Source organism: Arachis ipaensis, chromosome B3 (genome assembly GCF_059453495.1).
Source record: "Arachis ipaensis isolate K30076 ecotype BB chromosome B3, ASM5945349v1, whole genome shotgun sequence".
Lineage (NCBI taxonomy): Eukaryota > Viridiplantae > Streptophyta > Magnoliopsida > Fabales > Fabaceae > Arachis > Arachis ipaensis.
Window position 1 is genome coordinate 29,695,387 of NC_142438.1, and position 25,695 is coordinate 29,721,081.

At 36.4% G+C, this 25,695-nt stretch overlaps 1 protein-coding gene across 1 annotated transcript; it reads right to left on the minus strand.

Moving 5' to 3' along the window:
- Positions 1-656: 656 nt before the first annotated feature.
- LOC107630086 (stem-specific protein TSJT1) lies at positions 657-5,374 on the minus strand. The gene is made up of 4 exons (XM_016333119.3): positions 4,850-5,374; positions 3,244-3,484; positions 2,388-2,508; positions 657-1,000 (listed from the first exon to the last, which is right to left on the minus strand). Exons 1-4 carry the CDS (start codon positions 5,059-5,061, stop codon positions 810-812), a joined length of 765 nt encoding a protein of 254 aa, XP_016188605.1. The 5' UTR covers positions 5,062-5,374; the 3' UTR covers positions 657-809.
- Positions 5,375-25,695: the final 20,321 nt, after the last annotated feature.

Sequence of the window (25,695 nt, forward strand, 5' to 3'; positions counted from 1 at the left end):
ATTTTTAGTACAAATCCAAAATTAGTTTAAATCCGTGTTTATAGTTTTTAATATAAATAATAATCTTATAACACATACATTTAAAATTATAAAATTGCATACTAAATAATTTTTTAATACATTCGAAATTCATCCAAAAATAATTGTGTTTATTACTCTCGTTAATTAGAACCGAAAAAATTATATATACCCATCTTAAAATCAAAAAAATTAATTTTGATAGTATTATTTTAAGTTTGATTTAGTTATAGTTTAATTTTAATTTGTTATTTTTATTTTTTTAATTAAATTTAAATTTGAATTAAAATATTCTAACTTTAAGAAAATATAATTTTAAATTTTTAATATATGAAAAAAATTGAAACATAATATCTAAAAATAATTATTATAATAAATAATAATTGATGAATTATGATAGTATATATATATATAGAAGGGATTCCCAGCTTCTTTTAAACCCTGCCACTCTGATTTAAGCGCAAATGCAATAGTGAAAAAAGGCTTAAATTAATTGTAGCGGCTTCATACTTCATACTTCATAGGATGCTCATCTTCTTTTTAAAATACCGTTCAAAATGTGATTTGTTCACTTCCAAAAATCAGTTTAATTAATTTGTGTCACTACAAGTTAATTGTAAATCAACAAGCAAAAAACGTTACTGCAATTTACTCATATATAAAATAGAACGTATGCGTGAATATTATACAATAATCGTAGCATAAAAATAATTAACTATGTTTTTTTTTTATTTACAAAGGTGAAACCCTATATTTTATTCGTACTGTTTTGATGTCGGAATTTATGGCAATTAATGGTGGTCCCATTCAGTCCAATTGGATTGACTTCCAACCCGAGGGATGCTGTTAACCCTTGTGTACTTATCAACCTTGAAGTTGGCTCCACACATGGCTCCTTCACTGTCTATTCTTGCCATTGCCTTCATCTTGTTCATTGGATGCTCAAAACTCATTAGACCTCCTTCACTGTGAAACATACACCCTGCATTTCAATTCCAATTTGTCATCTATCTTAACTATATGCTGCTACTAATAATTTATTACTGTCCATCTTCCATTTTCTAATATAAATTATTATATACATTAACTAATTCGGAAATTTATTGAAAAATAACAATAACAAAAGAAAAACAATATATATTTTATATTTATAGTTGATTTTAATGGTTAATTTTGATGTATACCTAACATAATTGTATAAAATATTAGAGTAAAGTATCATTTTTGTTCCCAACGTTTGGGGTAAGTTCCAAAATTGTTTTCAATCATCCTATTTAAGTCTTTAACGTTTCAAAATTGACTCAATGTTGTTCTGCCGTTAGAGATCCGTTAATAGAATTAATGGCGGGACGAAATTGAGACGATTTTGAAATGTTAGGGACTTAAATAGGACGAAAACGTTATGGACAAAAACGATACATAAAAATAAATTTTAATTTAATTTTATCTTTCAATAATATTAATTTTTTACTGTACATAGTATTCAATTATTTTTTAATTATATCTAAATAAATTACACTTAATCACATTACTTTCATTTTAAATAAATTTATTTTTTTATAATTTTAAAGAATTTTGATACATTAGAGACAAAAGGTATAATTTATATTTTATTGTATATATTTTTTTTCTTGCAAGTTTATATACTAGTCATTTTTCTTGCAAGTTTATATACTAGTCATTCTACAAACATTTCATGATAACTAAAAATCTTTAAGAGTAAAATTATAAAAAAATTAATTTATTTAAAATAGAAGTAATATAATTAAATATAATTTACTTAGATGTGATTAAAAAATAATTGAATACTATGTATAGTAAAAAATAATATTAATGAAGGATAAAATTTAAATTCATTTCCATGTATCATTTTTGTCCTCCACGTTTTCGTCCTATTTAAGTTCCTAACGTTTCAAAATCGTCTCAATTTTGTTCCGCCGTCAATTCTGTTAACGGATCCCTAACGGCAGGACAACATTGAGTCAGTTTTGAAACGTTAGGGACTTAAATAGGACGATTGAAACGTTAGGAACAACTTTAGAACTTATCCCAAACGTTGGGGACAAAAACGATACTTTACTCAAAAAATTATTTAGAGTAAGATAAGGTGTTAAATAGAATATTATAAAATATAAGTAAGGCAGTAAGCAATTTTTATTTTAGAATAAAAAATACTAAACTTCTTATTAGCTAGGATGAAAAATGACGGAAAAAAATATTTATTGCAATTAATTACCTCTTTTTTACCTAAAGCAATTAGTTTTTTCATATTTTTCAATTAATTTTCTTATACTTTCATAACATATAATGCAAAAGTTCATTTATATTATAGCCTTTGCACTTAGAATGAACAAAAATATAGTTGGTACCTGTTGGAAAGGGGGCAAACGATTTTGCACAACCCTCCTTTATTATATCAAGATCATCAGATATTACAATAGATCCATCTGCTGCTATACCCCAGTACAACTTCACTCCGCCATCAGAACCCTTCAACCAAATTTAACCTCACCTTTTAAAATTGAACCACTCAAAATTAAAGCAAAACAATTATTAATTAAAATAGCGAGAACTACGATAGGGAGTTGAATAATTAGTTTAATTTAGATGCTGTGCGACAAATTTTATATTCTATAAGAATAGCTGATTTAAAGACTAATTTTTTTAGGTTAATATTTAAATTAGTCTCTAAAAAATAAGATATTCTTTAAATTCATCTTTAAATAATTTTTTTAATTAAATTAATTTTTTAAAAATTACGAATTAATCATATTTGTCTTTTAGTCACTCCATTAACAATTTTTTTCAAAGATTGATGTTATAAAACGTTAATTGAATAACATATATAATACTTGATATGTCTTATTAAATATTGACCAAATATATTTATAAAAATTTATTAATTTAGTCATTTTTTCAATTACAAAAATTCTATTCCTAATATGACTTAGTGACTAAATTAATAGATTTTTGTAAACATATTTAGTCAATCGTCTAATTGAATATGTTATGTGTCATATATGTTACAATTAACATTTTACATCATCAATCGAAAATTGTGAGTGGAGTAACTGAAGGACAGATATGGTTAATTTATAATCTTTGAAGAACCAATTTGATTGAAAAAATCTTTCAAAGCCAAATTTAAAAAATACCTTATCTTTCTAAGACTAATTTGACTATTACCCCTAATTTTCACATACTGTAATTGAGTTTATAGCTTACGAGTGCAGCGAAGACGTTGCCGGCCTTTCTGTCATAGACAACAAAGGCAAAGCTACCATCAAGGTCCTTAATAACTTGATCGGCAGGGTATGGACCTCGGTCTCGGAGTGTCTTATAAGCTTCAATCAGAAATATGGCTTCCTTGCTACTCTTTGACAACCCATATTGCCTAATCAATGAGCATAGATTGTTCAAGCTCCCCAAGAAGAGGCAATATATGTCATCAAACCCACAAAACTGCCTGTAATCCAAACAGTACAGCAACATTATTGGTTCCTCTCATGTTCATTTCTTACTTTTATTATACACAGGGAACAATTCAGACGTGGTTTTATATTCTAAAAATATCTTAAACACTCATTTCTTTGTATAACATAATTTTGAAATTAAAATATTATTTAGTTAAAATCAATGGTTATAAATATTCTTAAAATTCATATTATATATAATGTTAACTAAAAGGGGATGGCCAGCTTGAACAAATATGTATACTATTTTTGAGACACGTTATAAACCTGATATATTTTATTATAAATAGTTTTTGAAATTTATATATTTTATTGTATTTAGGGGTGCACATGGGCCGGGTGAAGCCGGGTTTGATGTGACCCAGACCCGGCCCGAAATATACACCGGGTCTATTTATTAGACCCGAACCCGGCCCTAGACCCGATGAAACCAATACACTTTCGGGCCACAATTATACCGGGTGAAAACCGGGTAAAAACCGGGCCGTTAACATTACATTACGTTGATACCTTCTTGTAAGCTAGCATGTAAAAAAATTCAAATTTTCAAGACTCCAACTATTAGTTAACATGGTAAAATTCACTTAGAAAAATATAACAAGAACCAACCCTTCTTCAAAATTAAAGCATAACCACAATCAATACTAAAGCATAACCACAATCAATACTAATATTGTCTAATAATACCAAATATTTAAATCAATACAAATAATACAATCTTATGTATTAGTCTAAAGTCTTATGCATTCTAAACATAAAACATTAATTTATAGTCTTATAATGACTAATAACATAAAATATTAAGGTTTACAATACTTAAATTCCACATAAGAATATTCATGATCTATCACTAATAACACAAAATATTAATTGTGTATGATGACCGGGCCACCGGGCCGACTTCGGGTGACCCGAGCTATGGCCCGGACCCGACCCGAAATAATGACCGGGTCTATTTTTGAGACCCGTACCCGACCCTAGACCCGATGAAATCACACCAAATTAGTCCCTAAAGTATTCGGGACCGGGCCGGGCCTTCGGGCCGGGCCGGATCTGTGCACCCCTAATTGTATTTTTAATACACACTTATTATATATCTCATAGTCATATATATCCGTACCGACTAGATCAGAGGAGCAAATAGATACTTTTTACGAATCTAGAATGGTGGATTCTGGTTACCCACGATTCTATGATGTCCCCAAAAAAAGGCTTACTAAAAGAAAAATTCATCTAGAATTCTTGCGTTAATCTAACTCAGCTCCCATAGGAAATACTAATTCTTGAGGCAAATAAAAGAAAGAATCATATTATTGATGAGTGGTTAATTAGTTTAGTAGAATGAAAATGATAATTACCTTTGTGGAGTGGGGAAAGATGTTGGAGGACGAACATAAGCCATAACAGCAGAATTACCAAAGCTCATAGAGAAAGTGTTATTGGGATTATGGGAAATAAAATCTTGAAGAGTTTCCTCTGGAACCTTAGGCTTCTTGATCCCTTTGTAAGATGCAGGACTATTAAGCTCCTCTGGAGGGTGAGCAAAAGCCTCATGAAATATTGCCAACATTTTGATTCTCTATCTTATTATTGATCTTAAACCTCGATCGGAATTGTAGTGTAAAATTGTTTGCTAGTTTGAGGAAAATAGAGGGGCTATTTAAAGTCTTTACATTATAAATAAATATATCTATATTTGGCTACCTTGCCCAAAAAGGGCAAAACAAAACAAAAGACAAGACGCTGAATCATCAAACTGTGGGCGTGGCTTATAGGCTTTGGATAAGATTCACGAACTTCAAAGGATTCTTATCTTTTGTCGGTTTCTTCTTGTTGGTTTCTTCACTTTTCTTTAGCTTCATATAATACTTAATTAGTGACTCTATCAATCTAAGCATGCATATTTGCTTTGCGTGTCTCTGATTTGATCTGATAAACCTTCCACAAATTAAATTGGAGTGCGCATGGTACATATATATTCACCTACCAAAAAATTAAGGAGCATAATCATGCCACAAGTTAATATTAAATGGGATATAAGTGATATAATTCGCGAACAATTTTGCTATGTATATATTTTTTATAATAACTATTATTTTAATACTAATTTTTTTTTTAAAATTAAACATATATTTTTTTAACTAAATTAAAAAAATTAAATACATAATTAATTAATAACAACTATATTTTTATACAATTGTCAAAAGTGTTTGATGTATAAATAACATTTTTCATTCTCAACACTACACTAAATTGGCTATATAGCTACAATAATTTTGTGACATACACTTATTTTAAGTGTTTCAATTAAATAAAATTATGATACTTATATATCTAAAATTTTTACCTTCAATAACAATCAATTTTTTATATCTAACGGGGCATAAAACTCACCAGAACAAAAGAATAGGATTTTCTCTATGATACAAATTAAAGGAACAATAGAGGGTAGTTTATATCTCTTACACTTTTTCCAGCATAATCCTTTACTTTCAAAATCTTATTCGCCACATAATGGTTGTTCGCAAATGAGAAGAGATCAGATGATATGCGAAGAGAAGCAATTCAACCTTCACCACACTAGGAAGATGCCGTTGGTTGTTCAGACCTGAATCTGAATCTCAAGGAAGTTAGCATTTGCTGTTGGCAGTCGGCAGTTTGTTAAACTTCTTTAATTCTTACACACTATTTAGATTTGGTTCTCCTTTGATGTATGTATTTTTTTAAATGTAAATTATCTGTTAGTGGGTTTTTACTAGGTTTTTTTTTTTTTACAGGAAGAAACATTTTTCAATCATAAGAAAGCAAATCGGCACTTACAAATATTAAAGAAATATCAATTCTATATAGATAACAAGAAGATAGATATCCCATGTATTGAACTAAAATCTCTTCCACTCTCTCCGAACTGACGCCGCGAAGATCACCACCGTCTGTCATCCAGGACACAATTCGATGTCGCCCAGCTGTTCGAGAACATCCAATGAAGACACCCCTTCGCGTACGTTGCATCCGTCGTGCAGCCCAAGACCGCCATGGTCGCCGCTGCCTTCAACGACATCGCGACCTGGATCCTCCTCGCCCTCGCCATATGTCTCATTATAGAATCTCAGGGCTAAAACTTCTTTTTTGGCCGAGGTGATTAATTTACAAAAATCGTCGTCCTGATGCAAATTTTATGCCTAACATAACACGTAATCATGCTGGTGGTTGCCTTTGCAGTAGTTCAATGTTCCTCAGGTCATATATGATAGCAAGTTGGTCAGAATGTACTTGTTTTTCCTTTGTTTATTGCAAGTGGGTTGAAAATTGACGAATTTAGATATTAGATGATCAATTAACTAAGTATGTAGATGTTTATTTTAATTCTTAATTGGATAATTATTTTGTTTGATTTAGTTTAAGTATATACAATTAACAAATACTAGATGGTCATTTCAATAGGTAATCGGATGATTATTTTAAGGTTTAATTACTCTATTGGTCCCTATAGTTTCAAGAAATTTTCAATTAGGTCCCTATACTTTTTTCCTTTTAACTGGGTCCTTGCACCAAATTTTTTTTCAATTAGATTTCTCTTGGTAGTAATTGGCTTAATTGTATAGGGACCCAACTAAAAAAAAAAAATTGGTGCAGGGACTCAAATAAAAGAAAAAAAAGTATAGGGACTCAATTAAAAAAAAAATATGGTGTAATGACTCAATTAAAAGGAAAAAAAGTATAAGGACCTAATTAAAAATTTCGCGAAACTATAGGGGACCAATAAAGTAATTAAACCTTATTTTAATAACTTCCTGAATGGTTGTTTGATGGCCGGTGGAGAACTTCTAACGCCGGAGAGGTGGAATGATTGATGAGGATGGGGTAACAGACGGTTGGGGGGAGAGGGTATTTGGGTAAATTCCATTGGTAAATTATGATTGGAATGGTTAATTTTTTGAAAGAACTGTTTGAGTTTTTTTTTTTCTTTGTATTGGGCCAAATTTAAATCTCATTGTACATATTGTCAAAATTTCTCATTGTCTCTCTAGCGGAGTTCATATTTTATTTCTAGTTTTATAACATCATTTTTTCACTATATATTATTTCATTGTGTATGAGAAATTCACATGGGATGAAGCCTATAATTAGATGATAAAAAAAATCTTTTTGTAAAATTTAAAAAATTAATAAATAATTAATTAGTAAATTATATATGAGTTAAGGAGATTAAGAAATTAAATTTTATAATTTAAAAAAACAAAAATAATTAAAATATGAATTAAAACACAAATTTTAAAAATTTTGTCATAAATTGGACCAACAGATTAAACTGGTTAGACCGGGCTCAAGTGGGCCAAAGCCCACTCACATGACTCCATATAAAAGACTTGCAACAACCTCTTTCCTTTTTCATTGTTCGTTGCAATGCACGTTGAAGAAGAAGCATGGAAGACCAAAACCTAATCCCCTTAATTTTCACCTCAAATTTCTTTTGCTCATAACTTTTAATCCGGAGTTCTAATTGCCGCACCGTTTACAGCCACGCGTTCGTCTCGTTGAGCTCTCAATTTTATCTGAACAAAGTGGTAAGTATCTCTGAATTTCTTGCCCATATTTCTATCCCCTTCATTTGTGCAAAATTTGATTTGGGTATTGAGTGATTTTGATGATTTTGGTGGTTTAAGATTACACCAAAGAAGTGGGTTGAACTATTTCGAGCATTCAATTTAAGCTATATATAAGGGATCAAAAGTGTTGAGAGTTGCATGGGATTACCATTTGAAATCCAGTGACGGTGAATTGTGTAACACCCTAACTACCAAAGCTCACACTTCCGGCTGCGCGACTCTGATAGTTCGGACATTACGACGATTTTTATATTATTTAATACTAAAATATGAGCCTATTTAAAACTTTAAGTCGCAATACCGATCCAAAAATACTTTCATCCGATATCATACATCCATAAATACCATACAACTTACAAAACTCATAAAGAGTACATCCATATATATATACATACATATATATAAGTAATATTACAACCATAATCCAATACAATTCCTATCCCTCTTACAGATTATATCAAGATAAAGGCGAGGGTACAATAAACCATAGCTAAAACAATACAGAGTATCACAACAACAATTAAATAAGCTCTTCGTAACTTCTGCGCCCATATCCTGAAAGGGGAAAAAATGTAAGGGGGTGAGAACATCATCCTCGAAAGGGTTCTCAGTAGAGGGTTTTTGGGAATTACTGTAATAGGATACGTGAGTATAAACCGTACCAGTGATTAATAACCGTCTTATGCCTCCTTTTCAAAAACAACGGTTTACAATAAAAATAAAGTCGAAAATCTTTTCTGAAAGAGGAATCATTCAATTCTCAAAAACTTACAAGCCTTTCAACACGATTTATCTATGCTGAAACAAAATAGCCTTTCATATTTTATTCCAAACCAGAAACACAAAACCGAAATCAACCATCGATTCATCTCATTCCAACCACGGCCCTAGGCCCAAACAATCCAACCATCAACCAATCACCATAGTCCAACAGAGTCCCAGTAGCAAACACAAATAGGAAGATGCAAGCACAAACAAACAGTTATTGCAAGTAGAACAATTAGCAATTAATCACATAGGCACACCAAGTATAATATGCACACCCAAAAAATGTCACATAGATGCATATGATACATGCCTGTCCCTAGTGGCTGATGATATCATCTGTCGGTTATATAGCCAACCCGACACGTCCTGGTAGCTAACCATGGACAGAAACACCCATCGTGGAGCAAGTAGTTTTGAGCTACAACCCCATTGCTACTACCTGCTCAACCCAGAGCCAGTGGAATAACCACTACTGCGGCTACTACCCAGGCGGGTGTTTAACAGCTCAACCTGGAGCGAGTGGAATCACCACTACTACCGCTACTACCCAGGTGTCATAGTCTCTGACCTGGAGCAAGTGGGACGAACCACAACCCTTGCTACTACCCAGGTATCTCAAGCATATATTCATTCAGTCCCAGTCATGGATCAACATCCATCTCAGCCATCCGGCTTAAATTCATAATTCATAGTCAGCCATACGGCCCATAACTCATTCGGCAATCAGCCATAAATCAATATCATACACAGCCATTCCGGCTCACGGTTCAATCCAAAACCAGCCATTATTCATAATCATACACAGCCATTCCGGCCCATAACAAAACAGCACTTTCACCATTCAACATCATCGAATTCATAAAACCGGCATTTAAGCCTCAAATCACTTTTCTCAAGAAATTTCACTTTGAAATCAAATTTCAACTCTTTTCAGCCTTGGCTTTAAAGATCTCATTTCTCAAATCATCTCAGGTTCATAAGCCAAATTTACTCAAAGTAAGTTCCCTTTTTAAAAAAAAGCCGCTCTCGGCATCCTCTTTCCAAGACTTCCAAAACCATGGAAAGTTAAAGATTCAATTTGGGAACAATCAAAATCACCCATTCCACAATGGGATTTTATAACAAAGTTTCTCGGCAGAGTCCCAAGTCTTTAGGGGAGAATAATATAACTCATTTCACCAAATTAATTTAAAATCATTAAAACATTGGCTTTCTGATTTGAGTAAGAAAATAGGATCTAAGCCAAACCGAGTCAGGTAATCATTCACTTCTTTCAAAGCCGTTTCCTTTAATTAGGCAAAACCAACTTCAACCCCCATGATAATTCTAGAACGTTTCAACTGTTCAAAATTGTTTTAGTCTTGCAAGAATTCAGAATTCAAAGAGTACTTAAAACCTTTCTCAAAACATTTCAAAATGAAACTTGTCAATAGACATTCAGGTTCTTTCAAAGTCATTGAAACTTCTTTAATTGAAACCCCCAAGTCAAATTCAAAGGCATAAACCCTTTTCACATCCAAACAGCTATAAAACACAAGTTTCATCTAAATAACCTTCTCCTGAAAGAGATACAATGCCTTTCTTAAGAAGCAAGACTAAATCACAATTTCCTCTTTATTAATTCATTTCGAAAGCATGAATCATCCTTTTCTCGATAATTCAAATAAAATAGTAGAAGTCTTTAACTCATCATTTTCCAGACAATATTTCAATAAAGACTCGGATTTTATAGAAATTTCGGCAGCACCTCCCCTAAAACTTGGACTTTTGCCACCCGGTTCGGGTCCCAACTAAACCGTTTCTCATTCCTTTTCAACAGCTCAAACCAGAAATCAATTCAAAAGCAAGCTAAATCCAACAGTCGCCTCAATAGCATACCTCAAGGAAACCATTTCAAAAATCAACTCAATATCAACCGGTTTAACTCATTTATAAAGCTTTAAAGAATCGGTTCAGCAATAAATCATTTATCAAAACCAGAGCAATTAAAGCAACCCAGGCTGAATTTCAAGAGCATTCTATCTTCACATCGTCAAAATAATTGACTCAATTCAAACCAATCCTCAACGGATCAAACTCATTTCAATATTTAAAGAATCAACTTCAAACATTACATTTCACAAGCCACACAACAATTCAGCCAAGCCAACATCCATAATCATTCGAGTCAATCAAATAATACATAAGGAAGATACAATCACTAATTACACCATATTTCATATCAGTATCCATATGTAATAATTCCAATAATAAACTGTAGTTTTCGGAAAGCGCCCCTACCTCAAAACGCAAATTCATAACCCAAACGCGTCACAGGAACCTTCTATCTCAAACCGAAATCACCAACAACTGCAACCTCGGCTCCAAGCCACTCCCGCGGTAACCACAGCAACACTAATCGCAACATATAACAATAGAAACTCAATCTTATAGCAATTGATGCCGCAAAACCTTAGTGTATGAAGCCAGAATAGTAACTAGAGAGCTTTCAAATCGAAAATGCTTACCAAATGAAGAAGGAACAGCTGAACCGAAGCAGCAGTGGTCTCTGAACCGGTTCGATAGCAGCCCGGCAACCACCTCAAATAGCAGCGGCGACCGGACTCCAACAATGGTGCCTGGAACCCACATACAGAGACGTTAAAGCTTCCAGAATCTTAAACGAATGAAGACCGAATTCAAAAACCCTTACCGGCAGAGTTTTCCGGCGACGGCAGCGGGGTTTTCCGGTGGCCAATCATGGCGGCGTAGTTTCCTCCTCTGGTAGCGACACTCGTGGCGACAACCTCCCACCACGGCGAGCCCAGCCACGCGGTGCGACAGCAACCCCGCGACGGCTCCCTCTCGCGTCTCATCTCCCTCTGCGTGTGAGTTCAGTGACGGCGCACAGCCCCTGCCGAGCTCCGTTTGACATCTGAGGAACGCTTCCCTTCCCGATCTCTTGCAGCAGATCCGGCCGACACGACTCCACCGACGGCACCCGAAAGCACGAGGCTGACAGTGGCGCTCGTGACGGGCTTCACGGCAAGGAGCGATCGCAACAACTCAAGCCGCGAAGACGACAGCAGCAGCGGTGGCATTTCTCGGTGACCCATCATCTGCGGCGGCGCTGGGCAGAGACGGCAACGACGCGACTACTGGCGACGAGCTTGGTCGACGATGGTAGCACAAACAGCAGAGGTGGCACGACCAGGATGGCTCCATGGTGCTGCAGCTTAGGGACGGTGACTCGCGACACTCCCTTTCCCTCCATGGTTCGGCGATGGCACGACGGCGGCGGTGAGGTTCAGCACGCCGGCGCGGTCCCTTTCCTCCCCTCCTCTCCTTCTTCTCCTCCACCGATCCGTTTCTCCCTTCCCTCTCTATTTCTTTCTTTCTTCCATTTCCGCAGCTATTACTGCTGGTTGGATTGGGGGAAGGCTGCGGCTGTGTGTGTGTGTTTTGGTTAGAGGGCAGCAGCTGCTGCTGCTGGTTTAGGGAGTGGAAACGGGTACCGGGTCAGGTTTTCAGGGTTAGGATTTTTCTTTCAAAAATTAGGGTTAGGGGCATTTTAGTAATTTCGAATAAAAATAGGGATATTATAGTAATTAGAAATAAATTCTAATCCATTAATAATAATGTATAAAAATACTATTTGCTCATCAATTTCATAAATTATTTTCAATAAAATGCCCAAATCTAAAAATTAGAAATAATATACTTAATTTCTTCATTTTCCAAAATAGCAGTAATAATATTTAAAATATTACTTATCTAATCCAAATCATATAAAATCCTTATTATTTCATAACTATCAACCTTATACTTTAACTATAGAAAATAATCCAATAATTATAAAATTGGATAATAATCTCAATTTATTTCAAATTCAATAAATCACAATCTGCCTTAATTATCTTTAATAAAATAATTTCTGAAATTAAGGCTATAAATAACTATATGATTTTGAGACTTGATCATAATAAGACTTTTCAAAAGTTCTGGGTCTTACAAATTGCGAGGAAGAGGCATGACACAGATGTAACCTTTAGCTGCTAATTGGTTAACTGGCGAGCGAAAGTAAATTTGCGATAGACTTATTGTCAAAAGCCAGATCAGTTTTGGTTGCACCACATAAGATGACACGTTGGAATCAGCAGAACCTAGGATCTAGTTGAAGAAATTAATAGAAATAAAATCTGCTCAACCAAGTGTTTTCCTATGGGGGGCACCGGTTATGTCGGTGAAGAAGTAAGACAATATCAGGAAGCTGTACGAGAAGGAGAGTGTGCCAACGAATCTTCGCGACTCGATCTAGCCTTTCTTTTGTCACCTACATTGAAATTCTATCTTGGAGTTCTTCTTAAACGATTTGACGATCTTTCCAATTTTATTTCTTATGTGCATGAATTTTGTCCCTTTTGAGGTGAGTCTGAGTTTGTTTTGGTATAATCAAGCTCTCCTTGAATTTTGGGAACCCGCGGTAAGTGGGGTTGCTCTCCTTCGCAAACTTGCGTTCCTTTGACATCAACGGAGGCTTACTTTATTCGATACGCTTTCTTCTCTCTCTAACAAGGTTTTGATTTGAATTTCTTTCTTGAGATGCACCTTAATTCTTCTTCATGTGCATTCCATTATTTTTCTACAACTTTTTTTTACCGTAATACAAGACATCTTCTTGATTTCTCGCGAATACCCTTTGTGTTGTTCGTTTGTCTTTTGAGCTCGGTATTATTTGAAAATTCAAATCGAGCTTGATTTAGTGGTGTGTGCAATCCCTAAATATAACCATCAAGACGTTAGTTCTGTAAAGCGAGACTTCTGAATGTAGGAGATGAAGCAGGTAAGTGTGCGGCGTCATGAGGAGTTGAGAAGCTTTGATTCTTGCAAACAGCATTGTCTACGATTAAGTTGACTTGCAAGGATGCACGGTTTGTATGGATGCCCGACCGTGAAGAGAATTTTCAAACTCAGAATGAGAGATTGATTATAGCACCAACACTCGTGTTACCTGAACCTAATAAACTATTTGAGGGTTATTGTGATGCATTATGAAAGGGCTTAGAATGCGTGCTGATGCAACATCGTAATATGGTGACGAACGCCCTGAGCAAGAAATTTTTTAGTATTGTTTGGATGGTAATTAAGGAGAAAGAATCGTCAAGTAGGTTTGGATTTTTAAGTTGAGTGTTGAGAAGGTGGATGGAGGTGTTAGACTGGATCAATTACAAATGTCAAATAATTATAAGGTTGAGAATTTGGGGAGCGCAGCAAGATGATAAGGAGCTACCAAGGATGTTGAAATTTGTTGAATAGGAGTATTAATAAAAGATCAAGGGAGACAGGGAAGGAAATTTGGAGGCATAAGGCGAGGAATCTTGTGCCGAATGTCGGAAGTTGAGACATAAACTATTGTCCGAAGTTCTCAAGAGCGAATTTTTGACTCATGCTGGAGTTACCAAGAATGTGTCATGATTCAAATAAAATATTTTGGGTGGCTAGAATGAAGAATGACGTGGCGGCGCATGTGACTAAGTGTTTGACATGTTAGAAGGTGAATATAAAGCACCGAAGACTATACATCAAGCTAAGGAGGTAGTGAGGTTGCACGGTATGCTAATCGCATTTGTGTTGATATGAACCCGGAGAATCAAGCGTCTTAGGTCCCGAAATGATAGTTGAGACGACGGAGAGAAGATCAAGCAAATTCGAGTTAAGATTTTAATTGAGCAAAGCTGACAGAAGGTTATGCGAATAAAAGAGGAGAACACCTAGAGAGTTTGAAGAAGGAAGTTACGCGGTCTTTAAGGTTACTTCAACAAACTGGAATCGGATGAGCAATCAAAAACTAAGGAGTTGAACTTGAGGTATATTAGGCCGTTTGAGGTGTTGAGACAGATTTGGTGGCCGGTGACGTATCGAATAGTTTTACCACCATATCTTCCGAACGTGCACGACATACTCCACATTCCATAGCTTCAGAAGTACACTTCTGATGTAACTCACGTCTCGAAACCTAAATCAGTTCAATTAAAAGAAGATTTGATGTTTCAAGTGGTTTTGGTCAGGATTGATGAAGTTAGTATCAAGAAAATCTGAGAAAAGGAAGTCTCATTAGTAAAAGTTGCTTGGAGTCGAGCCGGAATCGAGTAACATACGTAGAAGCTTGAATTAGAGATGAGGAAGGACTAACCACATTTATTTGTAAGTAATTTGAATTTTGGGGACAAAATTCCTAATTAGGTGGATAGGATGCAAAACTTTAAAAATTAATAAGTAATTAATTAATAAATTAAGTATAAGCTAAGGAGATTATGAAATTAAATTTTATGATTTAGAGAAGTAAAAATAATTAAAGTATGAATTAAAACGTTAATTTTAAATGTTTTGGTCCAGAATTAGGCCAACGGGCTAAATTAGTTGGACCGGACTCAATTGGGCTCAAGCCCACTCACATGACTCCATATAAAAGACTTGCAACAGCCTCTTTCCTTCTTCATTATTGCAATTTACGCTGAAGAAGCAGCATCGAAAACCAAAACCTAATCCCCCTTTTCCCTTCAAAATTTTTTTGCTCATAACTTTCAATCCGGAGCTCCGATCGTTGCACCGTTTGCGGCCATGCGTTCGTCTCGTCGAGTTCTTCAATTATATTCAAACAAAGTGGTAAACATTTCTGAATTTTGTGCCCATTTTCCCATCCCCCTTCATTTGTGCGAAATTTGGTTTGGGTATTGAGTGAAATTCATTCTTCTTTTATATGTATCCTCTTGTGACAATTCTTAAACCCTCTATTGAGAACCTGCGAGGTCGATGTTCTCACACTCCCCCCACAGACTTCTCTTTTCAGGACGGACGAGAAAGCTCATGAAGTTTTGCTAACTTCTTAGCATTGCTGTTTTTTTTGTATATAATTATAGTTTTTCCCTCGTCTTTATTATTATATTCTTGTAAGAGGGAAAGGAGTCGTGATTGTATGATGTATATGTATATAATATTTGTAAGGTACTTGTGTAAGAAATTTTGTATATATGTATATGCATGTTTGTATAGAGGGGGAAAAAAGAGCTTTTAGTTTTTCAAAGAAAACAGCAATACAGTTTCAAGTTAAAGGCTCTTATTTTAATATTAAATATATAGAAGTCATCGTGATATCTTGCTATCAGAGTGGCGCAGTAGGAAGCGTGATATTCTGATAGTAACGATGTTACATCCATGCTTGTCCAAGTTAGTGTTCCTTATATGAGGCTCGAATCCCACCTTATTAGCATAGTTGTAATAAAATTGGCGTGCTTATTCGAGGATTTCAAACAACATCCCTACTTTTAGAATCTCCTTATAAAAAATGGTGGAATGAATCATGATCTAAAAAAACAAAATATAATGACAAAGATTGTGACAAAAGAATGACAAAATAATACACGCTTACATATATATATATATATATATATATATATATATATATATATATATATATATATATATATATATATATATATATATGTATAGTGTCACCGTAAGGATATGTGGTTGTGTTCACACGAATATGGAAACGTAGTTTTCTCCTGACCATTGCATCTGAGGCAGTTCGAATTGTGAGAGAGATGTCGCCTTCTTCTTTTCCATTGGTTATTAAGATTACTTCGTGGGGCTACAGGCTACATAAAGGTTCGAATTCTTTAATTTCCAGACCCCTCCAAATCCAAGCAAGCTTAAACACTCGATCAGGAAGTTTATGATTGGTAGTTATTGTTGTATAAGCTAACTTTAGGTTAAAGGAGGCATCAGATGAACAAGCTCATGTTATGTTGTTTGCCTCTTTCTATGGAAAAGGAGGTAACTAGCATCGCCAAAATATTATTTACCACATCTTTCAGCTTCCATTTATTAATTTTTCTCTATCACATTCACCTGAAATAGCAAGAAAATTAGTTATGAGAGAATAATTCTTTAAAGAATTTATTACCATAGCAAATTGTTGTAGTCACACATAAAAATCTTTGCAACGTACGAAAAGAAGTAAGCTTATATCTAAAAAGTTTACGTATATAAAGCATTTTGAGGCATTAACACTATATTGTACATCAATTTTCTCTCTACTTATGTTGTGGATTGATAAGGAGAATATTTTGGATCCTAGTATTTTGTAAGAAGTTACTTTTAAAATTAATTAAACTTTGACTTCTTTTCTCTTAAGGTTTCTTGTCAGGAATGTTTTTGGTGGAGAAAGAATAATCAGGAACTTAAAAGACCATGTAAAAAATTCTATATCAAGGGTTGGAATGACTGCTGTACAATAATTATTAACTAGTAATGCTAGTTTTGACCCAAAGTTATATATACATGATTTGGTTAGACCAATCATTTAATAATCGGTTTTTTTTGGATGAATTGGTTTACAATTTTTTTTGTTGGACTTTACCACATACCCATAACCCACACAAATGTAACTCATAGAAATCCAACACATTTTTTTTTGAAAGCAAACAGCTCAACACAATAGAAGTGAAGCAAGTAGAGTGTCACAACTAAACATAAACAGAGCAAAAATATAAACAGAGCAAAAACAAATCCGTCCCCATGTCATCTCCGGCATAGCCATCAACAACTAAAGGGATCCCCACCGCTCCACTCGTTAGTACTATTCGAAGACATGTTGATGATTTCTTCAACTCCTTTGCTTGTTTGCTGAAAAATCCGTCTATTTCTTTCCAACCATAAGTTCCAGACGATCGCGCAGAAACACCTCAACCTGTGATTACGCTCTTCCTTCCTCCTCGGTTCTTCTGTCCAACTAAGAAAGTGTTCTTTCATCGATCCCGAGTAAGACCATCGTCGGCCAAAGGCTGAGATCCAAGCACTCCACACCTGCCATGCAAATACACACCCTAAAAACAAGTGATGTACATCCTCCACTTCGTTGTTACAAATAACACAAGTAACATCTTCCTGACTGATGATTCCAAACCGGCTCAACCTGTCCTTTGTATTCACTCTTCCTATCAGAACAAACCAGACAAACAGCTCCACTCTAGGCGGGACCAACTCCTTCTAGACAGTCCTGGCAAAGCTGTAACTAGTTACCTCCGCTGGGACCAGTTCCTCTTGTAACACCTGCACAAATGAGTTAGTTGTAAAAACACCTCGCCTATCATATTTTCACACCACTCTATCCTCTCTGTTATGAACTAATTTCACAGGTCTCAAAACCTCATGCAACGCACTCAAGAGTTCTAACTCCCATTGGAAGAGCTCTCGCCTCCATTAGAAGTTCCAAATCCACTCAAACCCATCCCAAAACCCACAGTTCCCTATAAAGGATCCACACTGGTTTGAAATAGAGAAAAGCCTCGGGAACCGGTTCTTCAGAGGTCCACCAAGCACCCATGCATCCTCCCAAAATCGTGTCCTACACCCATCCCCAACCTCCATGGACAGGCCTGCGATCATCTTATCCCTTAAAGGTTGGTTCCTGATGTGTAACTGGCAGATATCCTTCCATGGTCCTCCTCTAGTAGGCGGGTCATGAGTCGACAGAGGCTCATTGGGGTTTAGATTATGACAAGAGACTATAACTTTTTTCCACAGTGGGCAATCCTCCTTCGCAAATCGCCACCACCACTTAAACAGCAGTGCTGTGTTGCAAACCATAGCATCCCCAACTCCCAGCCCACCTAACTTCTTCGGTGCCTGTACTACTTCCCACCTTACTAATGCCATACCAGTCCTACCCTCTTCTGAGCTCCACAGAAATCTTCTCTGCAGCGAAATCAGTTACTCAGCAACAGCTCTCGGCATCTTGAACAATCTCAAATAGTATACTGGCAGACTGTTCAACACAGATTTGATAAGTACCAACTTCCTAGCTTTGTTTAGCACATTGGCCTTCCACAGGCTGAGTTTCTCCTCCACCTTATCTATGATAGGCTTCCATGTCTTCACCAACCTTGGATTAGCTCCTAGTGATATTCCAAGGTATTTGACTGGGAGGGCATCCCCCTTACACCCCAGTAAGTTACACATACGATCGACCCATTGCTCCTCACAATTAATTGGAATCAGGCTAGACTTATCAAAATTGATACTCAGGCCTGACATCAACTCGAAGACTCTCAGAAGCCTCTTGTAATTTTTTATAGTTTCCTCTTCTGGAGGGCAGAAGAGAATAGTGTCATCAGCAAACTGAAGATGTGACAATGCTACACTATCTCTACCAACCAGTAATGGTGATATACGACCATTCCTGACTGCCTCTCCAATCATTCGATGCAACACATCCACCACCAGTACAAACAGAAACGGAGATAGTGGGTCCCCTTGTCTCAACCCTCTTTCCATGTTGAAAGGCTTAGATGGCGATCCATTTATCAGTACCGACATAGATGCAGTGGCTACACACTCCATCACCCATGCTCTCCATATATGCCCAAATCCCATCTTCTGCAGAACAATGTTCACAAAGCTCCACTTAACTCTATCATATGCTTTTTGGAAGTCAAGCTTAATTAGGGCAGCCTCTTTTTTCCTCAGTTTAAGCCAACTAACTATTTCACACGCAATAAGCACCCCATCATGGATTTTTCTTCCCTGTACAAACGCACTCTGAGTCTCTCCTACCAATGCTGGAATCACTGATCTCATCTTCCTAACTAGCACCTTCGAAATAACCTTATACACACACCCCACCATACTGATAGGTTGCAAGTCTTTAATCTCCTTCGCACCTATGAATTTAGGTGCCAACGCCACCCAAGTGATATTGGCATCCTTCGGTAACCTGGCCGTCTGGAAAAACCCCATCAATGCAGCTGTGAATTCAGGGCCAATCTCATCCCAACATCGCTTGATGAAGTTCATGTTGTATCCGTCACACCCTGGCGCCTTAGAGGACTCACAGTCCCACACGGCCTCTCTGATTTCCTCTGCCGACGGCATCACTTCTAGAGCCATAGCATCCTCCTCACCTATTCGAACCACCAGGCCATCCCTGAACCCCATCATAGGAGAGTCTTCCTGGTGGTATAAGTCCTTATAAAACTCTCTGATAGCAACCTTTATTCTAGCCTGATTCCGAACCAACCTACCGTTGATAACCAGATTATCAATCCTATTGTTCCGCCTTCTAGCTGAAGCTATATTGTGGAAGTATCTTGTATTTCTGTCCATATCATTCACGTGTCGAGACCGCGACATCTGCTTCCAATGTACTTCTTTCCTCACATACCATCGCTCACAGCACTTAACCAACGCCTTTCTTCTAGCCTCCAATGTTCCATCATATACTCCATTGCTGACCATATCATCAATCCTCTTGATCTCTTCCTCAAACTTTATAATCTTGTTATCCATGTCACCAAAATTTGCCTTATGCCATATTCTCAGTAGTTTTGTCAGCGCCTTCAATTTATCTGTGAATTGTAGCTCTCCCAATCCTCTCCATTCCTCCTTCACCATCCTGCGAAATCCCTCATGTGTAAACCATGAATCTAGGCTCCGGAACGGCCTGGGACCTCCTCTCAGCTTCCTACCCTCCACTATTAGCGGGCAATGATCTGACAAACCCCTTGGTCCACCTCTCAAGTGTGCCTCTGGGTACTCTTCTAACCACTCCAAGCTAACCAAAACTCTATCTATGCGACTGCAAGAACATCCTCGAAACCAGGTAAACTTTCGATCAGTGAGCGGCAAGTCCACTAAGTTCATGTCCTGTATCCAAAACTTAAAATCTTCCGCAGACCGTGTCAGCCCAGTAGTGCCTCTTCGTTCCTCTACATGTACTATTTCATTGAAATCTCCCATAAAACAGCACGGAACCTGACATAACCCTGCTATATAGCTCAGCTCCTCCCATACCTGTATCTTCTCATCTCTATCATGTGCACCATAGACCAAGACAAACGCACAGTTGAAACTACTTTTTAAAATAACTCCCTCAACACACAACCACCTCTCTCCCTTATAACAGTTATTCAATCTGAACATCTCCTCATCCCAAATTAGCAATAGTCCACTAGACGCCCCATCAGACCCTACATATTCCCAACCTGGACTACCTTGTCCCCAAATTCTGGCAACATCAAATCTCGTCACTATCTGCCTTTTAGTTTCGATCAAACCTAACATTTGTAGTCTATGTTTATTCCTCAGGTCCTTTACCATTCTCAACTTCCCATCCCCCCTCAACCCCCGCACATTCCATGAACTGAAAATCATTTTAAAATTGTTTTACACACCTGTTTAGCATGTTTGGGTCTGCATCGTCTCATTTTCGCTTTCTGCTTTACCATTTTTTTTACGAGCTATTTCTTCGTTCTGTGCTTATAAAATTGCCATGATGTCGTCTTCTTCATCGTATAATATCGCTCCTGATTCACGTGCCAGCTCCCAAGTCTTTCTATTTTCTACCATCTGCTCCTCCAGATCGGTTTGCTGCTTTTCACTTGCTTCCACCTCATTCCTCCTTCCTTTTTGGTCCGGTTCAGTCTCTGCAAATTCTTCCTCAAGCTGCCTGCAAATCACCCTACCGGTTCGCCCACAGCAATTATGTGGCGTTTGGTCACTCCCGGTTCCATTCCCTGGTCTGGCGCTCTGTTCTCCATGCCTCCCCTTTGCGTGATAAGCCATCACTGCGTCTCCATGTCTACTGTTCTCCTGGATTTTGTTTCGTCGTTCTCCCCTTACCACTTTGAGATCTGTGGTGCCATACATGTCTTGATCGACCGCCGCCGGAGAGCCACCTTCCCCACCATCAACTCCACTCCCCGCGTCGTCGTCAGCCTCAGTCCCGGTGGTTTGGAGGCGGACAGACCCAGCGCTCATCATTTGCCCACCCAGGTTACTGCCGAGGCTACCCTTACCGCGACCTTCCCTGTTGGTCGCCGTCTGCCTCCCCGCGTCGTCGTCAGCATCAGTCCCAGTGGTTTGGAAGCGGACAGACCCAGCGCGGATCATCTGCACACCCAGGTTGTCGCCGAGGCCACCCTTACCGCAACCTTCCCTGTTGATCGCCGCCTGCCTGCCAGCGACTGGGAGCTCTCCTATGGCGCCACACTCATCTCCCGTGGAGATCTGGGCAAGAGAACCGCGACCCGCGTCTCCCTCTGGGCTCCGACCCGACCCAGCTTCGCATGGCGTCTGACCCGCGGCCACTTGTTTGTGGGTTTGGAGTCCTGGGCCCAACCTTTGGTGTCTGTCCCCATGTTCCATTTTGGCCCAATACTTTTCTAATTGTGGCTTTTTTGGTGTTGCACTTGTGGACTCCCTTTCCAGCCCAAGTAGGGCACCACTTACTGTTTTTTCAGAATCTTCTTCATAGAGCATAACGGCTCTTCCCCCCAATTCATGCATAAAATGATTATCCTTCATTAATGTCGGATACGTTTCGATTTCCCCCAGATTACGCTGCACATTGCCATTATTCCATTCATTCAAAATTGTGTCTGTAATTATAATTCTGCCCTTGTCTTCTTCCTCGTCCCGTGAAACCAACAACAACCGATCTTCATCCTGTATCCCTTCATGCAATGACCCTGCAACAGAATTCTGTATTATATCTCCGCCGGCACCGTTGCTTTTGCTATCAGAATTCCTTTGTATAGTTGAATGTTCATCTTCAGATTTTCCGGTGCAAAGCAGATTACATGCCTCATGTCCAACCTCCTTCACCAGGACATCGAAGCCTCCCGTACCAACTGTAACGTGGACCCATTCTTGAATCACATCCATTACGCAAGTGTCAATCTGAACACGACCTATAGTGAAAGAGCTACACATTTCCGTTTCTCTAGCACATCCAACGACTTCACCCCATTGGCCTCCTATCGTCCTAAAGGTGTTAACTGACCATATGTGTAGCGAAACCCCGAAACATTCCAGCCACACCCTTCGAGTTTCACTATGTTCCGACTCCTCCCATCGCCACACCCTATGGAATAGCTGTAAGAGGCTATTCATGTTAAAGGTGTAGGCATCGTCAGCGTTCCGTACACTGTCAAAAGTCAGAAGTGCTTTGTACGCGCCCATCTCCCGCACCTGAATAACATTAGGCACATTCTTTGCGATCATTTCCTTTAAAGACTCAAAGTTAATGGCTTTGGTCGTGCCCCCGAAGATGCTCCTCTGCAACAATTCCAGATTCTCTGTTGCCACTATTACTTTCACTTTCTTTATCCGACCCTTTCCATACGGATCTTTGTCTCTTTCCTGTTTTCGCTCCTCATTTCCAGGAGCCTCAGGCTCGGACTCAGCAACTTTCCTACGTGGCTGCCATGTAGCGGTTTTTCGCTTGTCCCCCTCCGCGCGTATATTGCTTATCGTTACTGCGCCTGACATTCTTCTGTATTTTGCCTCTTCCACAAATAAAATCTTTCTTCTCAGTATCTGATGATTCATTTCCGCAATAGCCTTCAATGCCCCTCCTTTGGTTGTGTATCGCACGAAAGCAATCATGTATATATTTTCACTTTTTTGTTTTCGTGATAAATATATATCATTGATTCGTCCCGTCCAGTTGAACAAATGGAATAATTCCCTCTTCGATATATCCTGCGGCAGATTACTCACAAAGACAGAAAATAATTCATGCTCCAGCCGCCGATACTCTTCTCGATTCCAAACCCTTGGATCCTTGTCATGTTCCCTATGCCTACCCCTCCCTGTGTTTCCCACCCCCTCTCTCTCTAACTCTCATTCTCTCTCTACCTTCAATTGCACTAAATTAAAATAAAAATAATAAAATAACAGAAGGCTATTGCGGAAAATAAAAATGTGTTAACACATTTAACAAAAATAATAAAAATATTAATATAATAATTAATAATTAAATTAATTATTTATTATTTTACATATTTAACACATTTAAAATAATAAAATAACATATAAAATATTTTTGGTATACACTAATATTATTAGCCTACAATTTGACATTATTAGAGTCATTCTTATTAGGCTTACAATTTATTATTATTATTATTATTGTTAGAGTAATTACCTAAATTAGTCTCCAAAGATTTTAAAAGTAGATATTTTAGTCTTCAAAAAAAATTAATACACAAATCAATCCCTAAGATTTTACTCCGGTAGACAAATCAGTCCACAGTTCATTATTTTCGACAGAGTAATTATCCAAATCAGTCCCCAGAGAATTTAAAACGGACATTTTAGTCCCAAAAAAATTAATACACGGATCAATCCCTAACATTTTTCTCTGTCAGACATAATAGTCCCCTATCTATTTTACTTTTACTATATGTCGACTTTTATTATTATTATTATTAACTTAGCTTTGTGTTAACGGATCCCTAACGACAGGACAATATTGAGTCAATTCTGAAACGTTAGGGACTTAAATAGGACGATTGAAACGTTAGGGACAACTTTGGGACTTACCCCAAACGTTAGGGACAAAAACGATACTTTACTCTTTAATAATAATAATTTTATTTTACTTTTTTTTTACGGAAGACTGTTATGTCTAACAGAAAAAAAACATTGGGAATTGATCTGTATATTAATTTTTCTTGGGAACTAAATTATTTGTTTTTAAAATTTTTTGGGATTGATTTGGGTAATTACTCTACCAAAAAATGAACGGGGACTGATTTGTTTGCCGGAGTAAAACTTTAGGGATTGATCTGTGTATTAATTTTTTTTAGAAACTAAAATGTCCACTTTTAAAATCTTTAGAGACTAATTTAGATAATTACTCTTAAAACAATTATAATAACATTAACAATTATAATAATAAGAATAATAGTAATGATAATTTTAATAATCAAAATAATACTAATACTAATTATAACAATAATAATGATTCGGGTAATGCTAGGTATGACAAAAAAACAGCCAGAACTTACCTTATTTAGTATTAATTAATTGTCACAACAATTAATAAATGTTAAATAAGGCAAGTTATGACTGTTTTTGGCTTATAATAATAACAGGAACGTTAATAATGACCCTAATGAAAACAATAACAGCAATAATAAATAAATGAAATAATAATTATAACAATAATAAGAAAGAACAGTATAATAGACCAAAAAAAAAAATCAATATAAAAACGAAGGTTATTGCAAGAAAGATAATATTAGCTATGATCATAAAGTAAACTTATATTTAAATTTGTCCCAATTACTACAATTTAATATTTACGAACCGATCTTTATATTTTTGGTATCTTTATTTATTGCTTAATCCTTCCAAGCCTGGATTATACTTTTTTTTTTAGTAAAGTACCAATCCGGTCTCTGTCCATTTCCCAAAATGATAAACCAATCCTTAACCAAAAACACGTTCCATTACGGTCCTTAATCCTGTGTTCCGTCTGCCAATCCGGTCCCTCTGTCAGTTTTCCGGCGAAAACTCGACGGAAATTGCTGACGTGTCAGGTTAAAAAATGGACAGGGACCTAGTTGTCTCTAAATTTAAATTGGTTAGGGGTTTATTTGTCTTTATTATTCTTTAAACAATATTTTTAATTATATTTTTATTCATTATATTAATATTTTTTTTAATAAAAAAGTACAAACTAATTAATAAATTATTCAAATTTAAAAATATCATTTATTATGAAACCAAATTTAAAAATATCATTTATTCGTTAAATAATCATTTAAAACTCAACTTTCATACAATTAGCTCTTGATGATATTCATAGTTGAAAAATTCATTCAATTAGTGTAGTTATTATGAAAAAAAACTAAAGCTAATTTCAAAAGAAGAAACACAAATGGATAGATAATATTCTTTTGAGCCGATTTCTAAAAAAGAACACCAATCTTATTTAAGTTTAAAAATTGATTATTATAATGAAAATCTAATATGAAGTTCTCAAATTGATTATCAAG